Source organism: Populus alba, chromosome 1, assembly GCF_005239225.2.
Source record: "Populus alba chromosome 1, ASM523922v2, whole genome shotgun sequence".
NCBI classification, from domain to species: domain Eukaryota; kingdom Viridiplantae; phylum Streptophyta; class Magnoliopsida; order Malpighiales; family Salicaceae; genus Populus; species Populus alba.
In genome coordinates, this window is record NC_133284.1 from 39,233,984 (window position 1) to 39,245,183 (window position 11,200).

Sequence of the window (11,200 nt, forward strand, 5' to 3'; positions counted from 1 at the left end):
AAATCATTAGCCAAGGTAGAATGAGATTTGAAAAGAGTTTCAAATCTTATTCAAACAATCAATTATTATTATGTAGAGAACAAACATGATTTAACATGAAAGACATACTTCATGCTTTAATGTCAAATAGAAACATTATTGATAAATTTATATTAATTACACTAAGAAACCGGCCACTAAAAGGCTAAGTCAAACCATTAATTATTTTTCTAATATTAAAGAGATCATGATAAATTATTAGACAATACACCTAATCTTCAAATATAAATTAATCAATTATTGAATTGATAATAAATAAAATTATTTAATTTATTTAATTCTATTTAATTATAATTATAATTTATATTGGGCCAACATCTTAGGAACCTAATAGATCACACACATTAAGAACCACTAGTTAGAAATTAAATTATAATGACTTAATTAAGTATGACTTGATTAAAAATATATTTTAGAAATTAAAGACTACAATATAATTAATAGAGAGATTATATTTCTAAATCTAGAAATAACAAGTAAGGATTTGATTGCGTTAATTTATAAAATTGTCCTAAATTAATATATATATATATATATATATATATACACACACTAAAACGGCAAATTGATATTTTACCAATCTATAGGGTTTTTTCAAATTTTCTTATAAATAATAAGTTATGCTTTTTATTTTTGGTGATTGTCCATTAAACAGAAAAACTACATAAGTCACATAATAAAGAGCTAATACTCTAGGTATAACAATCCCTTTCTCTTAAATAGGGATTTAGAAGATTTCTTACTAGTAGTTTATATAAATTACTGTTAGAGACCGAATAACTAAACGACTTGTAGTTTATGACAACTCAACTTTTAACGAATTATTTAAAGTCCGAAGAAGATTCTTAAATAACTTTTAATTTACCTAACAGGATTTTATAAACTCTCATATGATTTTGTTTTATTATTTCAATTACAGTATACTATTCAGAAACCCAACAACCCTCTGGCTATATGGCATTGTCTATTCTGTCCAGGAAGTAATTTTTTTCGTTCTGGCAATACCCGTCTATGTCCTATATATTCGAACTCTCCCATTTCTTTATTCACATAAAGACTGGAAACAATTTTCACTGTCTTCTGTTTTCTTCAATTTTCCTGCGAAAACAAAGCCATGGCTGGAACAACATTCTCTCTTCCCATTCTCCCCTTCCTGCTGATACTTTTGCTCTGCAATGCTGGTATATGTGTCTTGTCTCTTATAATCCCATTTTATTTTCAAGCTTCACACCTGTAAATTTCTTGCATTCATATCTGCCTTGTATCTTCAGTATCACCACTACCATATGTTCGAAATATCACTTCTTGGACTGCAAATATAGAATCCCAATCATTTTTCTTCCATTTTTGAAATGCTTCTGTATCAGAATGTTAGTTTATGATTTTCTTGTTTAAATGTGTGCAGGAGGGATGATCAAAACGGCTAACGCACAGGTATAATGAACACTGAAATTAATCTCTATAACCTTTCATCCAGAAGTCTAGACTGGACCTTAAATAGTCAAAAATTAATTTCTTGTGTTGATGCAGGATAAAACCTGGTGTGTGGCAAAGCCATCATCAACTGATGCTGAACTGTCTGCAAATCTTGAATTTGCTTGTGGTCATGTTGATTGCACGACCATACAACCAAATGGACCCTGCTTCAACCCCAATACCTTCATAAATCATGCATCAGTTGCTATGAATCTTTACTACAGTTTCCATGGCAGAAACCTTTGGAATTGTGACTACCAGAAGTCTGGTCTCATTACTAAAACTGATCCAAGTAAGATCTTTTTTATTTGATTTGTATGAAGAATTCCTATACGTTTGATAATTAATGTAAAGATATATTGTGTTTTCTAAGATGATAGATTGTACTGGGAATTTTATATTCCCACTTGGTGTAATCATGTGTTGTTGGTATTTGTCAGGTTATGGGACCTGCCAATATGCTTAGTGGGTGCACAAGGTTCTGAAGAATTTAAGAGCATGGTTGTTTGATAAGCTGGAGGAGTCTCCTTGCTACACTTTCCGTGAACTTCAGCTTTATCTATAATAATAATAATAATAATAATAAGAAGAAGAAGAAGAAGAAGAAGAAGAATGTTCAAGGTATTTGGCATAGGCTTCTTTAGTCTCAGGATTAACATAATTTTATTGAATTTTCTTTCAAACACTATTGCATCATAAACTGAGTTCGAAATCAAAAAATAAAATTAACTACCAATTCAATATTGAAACATAAGCAGGGTGGTAATTCGATGCTTTCTGAGAAGGCAACTATGTAACAAGATTTTCAGAGAATGGATGCACAATTGAAAGATAAATAATGATCTTATTAAAGAACTTCTATAGATGATCTCAGATGTGAACTTAATTCTTTCTCGTGCTTCAGAAGACAAAATCTGACTAAGCATCATCTGCCTTCGCTCCTCAGCATCTCTGCATCAAACGCATTATTAGTCAACTAATCCAGCTTCAGATTACTGTATTAAACTAATATTCGCAAGTTATAACGCAAAAATCCCATGAATCTGTTTGGAATGAACCTTAATTTCTGGCTTTCTATTAATTGCTTTGAAAACAACAACCCTGCTTTCAAACATCTGGAAAGCTTTATTGATTCCTTTACTCAGAAACTAGAAAACACCATCTCAAAAAAGATAAAAATATCTCGTGCGTATAGTTTATGCTCTCAATTTGAAAGCAAGTTTCCAGAAACCAAAACAGGCCCTTAAAAAGTATCGAGTAATAATGCAAAAGTAGAATTTCAGAAACCAACCTCCTTGCGTCTTCATGGGCCTTCTGCTGTTCAGAATTTTGCTGATTTCCATGTTTAATTGGCAGTAAACTTTCAACAATGCAATCATCATAAAAGCAAATAATCTTTCTAAATGCCAAAAATACTTTATGCATACAAATTAAAAGAAAACTAATGTAATAACAATGATAATAAAAATCACTTATTTGTGGAAAAACTCGCCTGATAGTTGTGTAAGTGATTTTTAGACTTAAAATCACTATATTATCTTATATAAAGAGTGTTATCATTTGATCCTGACCACACGTTATCCTAATTAAGGGTAACAAACGAGCAGATGTTGGGTATAACATAAACTATATAAAGGTATTTGAATAATCAAAAGATGATTCATCACCCTATGCTTCTTATGTTTATTTGACAAATTCTCTGAGTCAGTCATGATACTAGGATGATCATGTATGAAAGAAAATTGAATAAAATTATGAGGTTAAGTGCTTGAACAACTTAATATTGAATGATGAAAAAAAACAAATAATAATTAAAAAAAAAAACAAAAAAATATAAGTCAATCCGAGTTAACTCGTAAATATTGTGATCATAGGCACAAAATCTAGATAAACCAACAAAAAGGAAATGAAAGAAAAGGTAGGAAGACCAATTTCAAATAAATTAAATGCTGAAAGATAAAATTGAAATAAATCAATTTAAAAAAAACCCGAAAAAATAAAACTCAATCCATTATAAACACAATTTTAAGCACTTGAAATTAAACAAACACACGTGTGCAAATTTTATTTTATTAAAATATGTAATTGGGTACAATCTTTATTTAAAATATTCTTACAAAATGAATAAACAATCATCTTTTTCTTCCCTTGGATTTGATATGTGGTAACTTAATTTACTTGTGAAATTAAGCCAAGATTTGTGCTTTACAAAAACATGAATTTAGGGGTGTATTAAAAAGCAAGATTTGACGATTTTATATTTTGAAGAGTATATTTAATTTGTATTTAAGGTATTGTTAAACTATCTTATAGGGAATTTAGGCTTGATTCCAACATGGATTTATTTTTTATAGACTTCAAGAGTAGAGGCTTTAAAAGCTTTTGAGATAGCGTTCTTTCTTTAATTTTTTATAGCTCCAAGAATTATTCCTTCCCGTTTTGTCTAGGATGAAACCCTCGATTTAAAAAGATTTGTAGGGACTTTTAGTTCTTTTCCAATGTCATATAATATTATTTTATTGGTTTATTTTTATTTTTTGGTTTTGTATTTATGATAAGATATATTAAATACCTTATCTCACGCATCAACCTTTTGTTAGCCCAAAATATATATCAATTGTTCATGTCATTTATTTTTATTTTATTTTACTTTTTATGTAAAAATAAAATAAAAATGACAAATTTTTGTTTCTATAAATGTCCCCTTGAAACAAGTTCACTTACACTTAATAATAAGTGGGCATATCTCAAAAATATGGTTGAGAGAGCTTTACATTTTGAATATATTTTTTGACTAAAGTTTGATTTAATTATATTAAATTTCACAATAAATTAATACAGATATATTTTATCATGAAAATAAAATATAATTATTAAAATTAAAAAATATAAAGATCAATTTTGATTGATTTTTATTTCACTGAAGTGGTTACTATTATATCTTGTTCTGCAGTTCTCATCATACTGAATACACTAACTCAATTCGTTTATGATTCCGATTAAGATATATTAATTTTTTCTCTCTCTTGTTTTGGTTCCTTTGTTAATTTCATTCTTTCCTCGAAGAGTTGCCGAGAGAGAGAGGGGAAGGAGAGATTTGGTGCTAGTAAATTATAATTCCTTCCTTAACACGTAGAAATAGGAAAATCCTTGTAAAAAAAAAAAAAAATCAATAACCCATCAAACTAGTTTTGGATTTAATGTTATATTGGGGAATACAAGGCCTCGACTTTTGATGGCATATTCGATCATGACTCTATAATTCCAAAATATTCGATTAGTGGGAATTAATTGATAGAAGATTCCAATGCCACCTGGTCATATTAATTCACACTTCTCAGGCAGCTAAAGCTCCGCGTGAGTCACGAATGCACGTCCACTTTGATTGACAGCAGCTAAAGCTTAATTTCAAACTTTGCATTCATTGTTGTGCTTGGATAATGACCTTTTTTTGAGACTTACTGTGGGACTTTATTTTGCATGGATGTTATTGAACGATCAATGTCTTTTTGGCATGGATATTATGCACCTCACCTCTTTTCTTTTTTATCTGAGGTTCCAAATAAGTTGTATTGGTGATTGGGAATTTCCATAGTGTTTAGTGATAACTGTTTCTCAACAACTGCTGCTTTCTCATGGGATTTGGTGCGTGAACCGTTTCTCAAAGGTTACGGCCTTCAGTGAACTATTAATCAATTCTCAAAAAGCCGTTTCTCAACAATTAAGGAGCTAAAAAAGTCATTTATCAATGATTGTGAAACTTGAACAGTTTCCTAACGGTTATGGAGCTTGAAGGTTGTCTATCAACGGTTGTGGTTGTGGTGATTGACAATCATCGGCTACTACTTTTGATGAACCATTAGATTTGGATGTTTCATAACCTCTTTTTAAACGCTAGAGCACCATTCTTTTTTGGCTCTTGATCAATGCATGCTCTAAAAAAAAAGGATTTGTAAACATCATTGGAAATGTTATCTTGTTCTATATCCCTTATTTCAAAATATTCCCTTAATATGCACTCTTTTTTTTAGATGGTGACTTCTAAGAATTCATTTTCTTCTTCAAAAAGATTCTTAGTAATTGAGGACAAGTATCGTCGAACAAGCCTTCATGTACATGAACCCGCCAATATTTTATTCACTACAAAGTGGTCATTTGAAAGCATTAAGCATATATCTTTTTTTTGTCATTTCAGACTTCTTGTGAGCTTTATGGTCATCGTAGTTCACATCAGGAAGTTTTCCAGCTTCAGTCCTTCAACATCCTGTCTGGTTGATCTATCACCAGTAGACTAGCATAAACATATTGTAAGGATTACTTCCCAATCTCTAGTGCACTTGTGTATACTCCCAAGTATTAGGAATGGATATAACATGTTTTGAAACACTATGAGCTGATCCTCCAGAGGGCATATATTCAAGACCATTTTTTCATCTTTTTTTATATATGAATGGCAGATGAATGTTATCCGTTCTTTCTATAACCATTGGAATCTTTCTGCTAACAAGATATCTACCTCGAGTGGAGAGGAGTCTATGTCACTTTGGCAATTAAAATAATCTAGTGGTCATCCTATTTTTATCACCTTTCATGATGAAGTCATCCCTTTTGCTGATGAACATATTAAAGCTGATAAAAAAAGAGGTTATTTTCTTCCAAAAAGCTGCGAGTATCTATTATTTGTCTTTTGTAAGGAATGTGAAATTGTTAATGGTGATTATGTGATGAATCCGAGATGACCTAAGATACAAGGTGCTTTTTTCTATGAATCAAAATGGTTAGTCTGGTAAATCCAATAATATCACTTATCCATCAGACTCATTTGACAAGTCTTGGTTTCGCTATAACAAATTCATGCATCTTCTCAAAGAGTTTAATGTCCCTTGTCATATTTAAGATGAATTTTTTTAGCATCTTTTCTTTCATATTGGCTATGCAAATTTGTATTTTTTAGTAAAGATGTTGGTTCTAGTTATTCATCCTAGTACTTTTGAAGTAATATTTATGATGGCAACTAGAAGGCAATTCTCTCTTACGATAGCAGTTCTAACAAGTATATTATTAGGTGAGACTACACGATACATCCCTTTTCTTATTCATTTTTTAGTTGTTGGCTTACAAAAAAAATTAGCACCCATTGAACAACCACTGGCCATGTTATCCTAGTTGGGATGAACAAATATGCCGATAAAGGGTTAGGAAAACATTTTAATGAATCTCAAGCCAATGCTATTTTCAGGAATCCCAAAAGAATTATATCTCATGTATTATTTTGTATGGCTAGAGTTACTATCTTGCAAGCTTCCCTTTCCTCCAAGTGCTAGACTTCTTTTGGTGACTAAATACTACATGGATTTATGGGCTATAAAGTGGTTCAAAGTTTATCCTCAAGAGATGAAAAACATTCCTAAAGGTCTTACAAATGTTGTTACAATATCTAAAAAGGGAAAAAGAGAAGAATGTCTTTATCTTGACAAAGAAAAAAATAATTTCTCCTACCCATATAAGAAACAAACAAGTAGTTAAAGTTGATTTTGGAAAAAATAATGGTGCCTAAACATATTCCCATATAAAGAAGACAACATTTGTGATTTCTAATATGAAGGGAATGAGTGTTTCAAAAGATTCTCTCGGGAACAAATCCACTATAGCTACCCTGGAGGCAAAGAAAATGATTACACAATCATTTTCTCCACAATTGGTAAATGAACACTATTTTTGTCTTGACCTTCCATCAATTTTTTTTTTTTAAAAAATGCTCACAATGATATATGTGTAAGAAAAAGAGGAAGACAATGTTGAAACAATTTTAATTATTGAGAATAGTGAACATGAAGATAGTGATTATCATTGTAAATGTTTATAACATACTAAGAAGGTGTTCAATTCTTGCGGACTAAGTTTTTTTACAATGTCCCTAATGCATCAATCATGTTAGATAATGTTGATGAATTGGTTAGATTTTTTTTTGTTCTTCAATTTATGTTACTTATCATATGTTAACCTTTTTTTTTTATTGTTCTTTGTTTTAGCTTGGTCAACAAGACCTAAGGAATGAATTTGACATGTATATTAGGCCAGGGATGAGTGTAACTTCTTTTGGGATCGGAAAATTTCATCCTTTATAAAGTTTGTAACGTGAGTAGTCTAATCACTAATCTATGGCACCAGCTCTATACAAGGACTAACTTGCATACCCTTAGAGCTATTATTGCATTTGCGCCTTCAGGAATAACTATGTATTATGCCAATGACATAATGGGCAAGATAAGATTTGAATTTGTGTTAAGTGTTAGGAGAGTATAAAAAATAAGATCATCCATACACTAATCCATTACTTTCTTAACTTAGCTAATAAAGTAGAGACCATATTTTGGTCCATCAAAGATATAAAGTTTGATTACTCCTTTATTAAAAGAATAGTGACTAAAGTGATTGAAGATGCTAAATAGATTCATGATTTAAAGTCTTCACTATCTTCTGTAATGACATTATAGCAACGAGGATTAGAAATCAAAAAGCTTTAAAGGCAGTTGAAAAACTCTGAAGCTCTTATAGAAAAGGCCTCTAGATCTTTTTCCACCACCCATGCTAAGATAACAAAAATGAGGAACAACTCAAGGAGGTGCAATGTAAGAAGTTTGAGTTAGATTCATCCTTTAAAGTGCATAAGAAAGATCTTTTTAAGAGAAAATGCATAACCTCTTGTATTCAAGTAGAGATCACCATAATATCTACTTTCCCTATGATAATTGAAGCCAGTGTAGTCATTCTTCAAAAATTAAAAAGACTATTAAAGACTAAACAAAGAGAATTAAAAGAACATAACTGGAAACCATGGTATGTCATTAGTTTCTCATATTTGGAACCCCTTTATTTATTTATTTATCTATTATTTCTTTTCTTTTGGAATGCTTTTAAGTTTTGGTAACAATAACTTATGATTTTATTTTGAGAATACACAATTAATGTAGTAAAATTCTTCTTTATCAATAAAGTCTATATTTTATCCTTGCCTAAATCTTGTTACCTGTGTACCTTAGTGGATAAAAGATCAAGTCATAACATAGTTTGATTTTTTTTTATGTCATTCACAGTTTTAGCTTGTGTAGACTAAGAGCTACATCAAATCTCAAGTATAGTATCCCTTTAAGAATTTGTCATTGATGGGCCTCATCCTCAATTCATTATCTTTTACAATTTTGTAAGCTCTATTGGTATAAACTTCTTGAACCACATACAGTCCATCCTATTTAAAGAGGAACTTGTTGCCCGTATGTTTTAACATGATTATCAAACGTCATACTGTCATGACAAGATCTTTTACTTGGAATGCATATGGTTGCACCTTTGTGTTGAAAGCCCTACAAATTCAAGTTTGATAACATTATAATAAGCATTATTGTGCTTCAAGATATTTTTCATATAAGGTTTCAAGTTTGTTGAAACGTAAACAGATAATGCCTTCATTGAAGAGTCCTTGGATTGTAATCCTTAGAGATGAAATTTGACATTCTAGTGGAAGAACATCTTCAACACTATATACCAAGGAATATAAAGTAGCTTAAGTTGGCGTTTATAATGTAGTATAATAAGCCTATAGTGCTTCTTCGATTCTATCATGTCAATCCTTCTTTGAGTGATTCATCACCTTCTTAAGAATATTGCATAAGTTCTTATTAAAAGCTTCTGCTAATCCATTAGTCGGAGCATTGTACATAAAAGAGTTATATTGTTTGAAACCAAGTTGTGCACATAACTTGTTCATGATTGTATTGTAGAACTCCTAATATGGACCTATTGATCATGTAGTCAAGCAACCCCCTTATAAAGTTAAAATACAACCTGAAAAGCCAAAAACCAAGTTTGATAAAAAAAAAAAAAAAAAATGACCCAAAGGTAACTATATACCTAAAAACCAAAGGTATTGGAATAAACTTGGACCCAGAAATAACCTTATACCTAAGATCCTTAAGTATACAAATGACAGCATGAAGCCAGTTAATCTTCAATAAATCAGATGTACAAACTTTGTCTTTTCAAAGAAAGGATGTTTTACTACAAACAATCAAAAGGAAGAAACTCACGTTTATTATGACCTAGCTATTGGAATTTACAGTTCCAAAAACATTATATAATCTTCTTTAAATAACCATAATGGATCACTTTTGAGTTGCAATCGAATGGGCCTAAACTAGGAATCAACTAGCATAAGTCTAATAATAAAAGAAACTCCTAAATAATGTCTAATGGGTCAAATCAAACCTAAATTAAAAATAATTGTTCAACATAAAATTAATAAAATAGGATAATAAAAACAAATTCTTCAACTAAGAAACTTTTATTTTAGTAATTCCTTTATATAGCAAAAATCTTCAAGCTTTCGTAAGTGGTGTTTTGGCCAAAACTTTTAGGATAGGAATTCAACTAGAAAACTTTGTTTTTATTTCTAGGATTTCCTTCCTTATATTGCCTCCTCTTATTCTCCTTAAAGTTCTAAAAGTACCAATAAAATATGAAAAAAAAAAAAAAACCCAAGAGAAAGATCCCCTTAAATGGCACCACATCAAGTCTATATGAGACTTGTAATCTTTACAAAGTATGGACTCCAATTCTTTAATGAATCCAAGTCATTTAAAGCTTAGGCCAACCCTTGTAGCCTAAGCTCATTCACAAGTTTAAGGCCTAAATAAGCCTCATTTAATCTCTTTTTCCTGTCCAAAATTAACTCATTACAGGTATGGACTATTTAAGTTGAAAATAGTAAAAAAAACAACATTTTTGTTGATGAATCTACCAAAACAATAACAACAATTTCAAAAAATTTAAATAATATGTTTCCAAAATAAAATTGACTTGAGATTTTACCACAATATATTTTCATGTGTCTAGTATTTTCCTATAAAACTTTAACTTGATCCAATATATAGTTTAAGAGATATATCTAATCTCACAAAACTGGTGAGCAAGCATTTTCAAGCAAAATCCAAACCTAACTTGGTTTGTATCTTGTCTAAATGAAGCTTACAATTTTCTCTTTCTTGAACTCATTTAATGCTGCAGCTTTAGCCCACTTTGAGAAGTAATCAGTTGCGACTAAGATGTAAAGATGTCCATCTAAACTTGTTGACAATGACCTTATCGCATCAAGTCCCGAGCATTAAAGGGCCAAGAAGAAATTTTCAAATATAATAGTGGATCAAATTAGCATAAAATTGATAAGTTTGACATTTTCTAGTATAGTCTATATAGTTTTTCACCATTGTAGGCTAGTAATATCCTATTCTTTTTATACCAAAAATAAAGTTTAGGACTTGATTAGTGTGCTTCATAAATCTCTAAGTATGTTTCTTTTAGATCTTTTATAGCTTCATCTTCTCTAAGACAACACAAAAGACTCCATCAAAATAGCATCGATAAATAGTGTCTTGGAAGTATATTAAGTAAGAAGCTTTACACCTCATATATGTCTTATGGCATAGGTCTTTAAGTAGCTTACTATATTTTAAATACTTGATAAGTGGTTGACACTAGTCTTCTTTCTCAATCTCATAAATAGAAATGACACCTATTTGGTTTTTCATTTCTCAATCACTAGTTATCGATGGAAGCAACCATCTTTGACATAGAGGGACTTTTACTTTCTCACTACATGATGCTAATGTTAACACTAGATTTTCTAAGG

At 30.4% G+C, this 11,200-nt stretch overlaps 1 protein-coding gene across 1 annotated transcript; it reads left to right on the forward strand.

The window, feature by feature from the left end:
- The first annotated feature begins 1,153 nt into the window (after positions 1-1,153).
- LOC118036921 (major pollen allergen Ole e 10) lies at positions 1,154-1,981 on the forward strand. The gene is made up of 4 exons (XM_035042782.2): positions 1,154-1,220; positions 1,445-1,473; positions 1,570-1,807; positions 1,956-1,981. Exons 1-4 carry the CDS (start codon positions 1,154-1,156, stop codon positions 1,979-1,981), a joined length of 360 nt encoding a protein of 119 aa, XP_034898673.1.
- Positions 1,982-11,200: the final 9,219 nt, after the last annotated feature.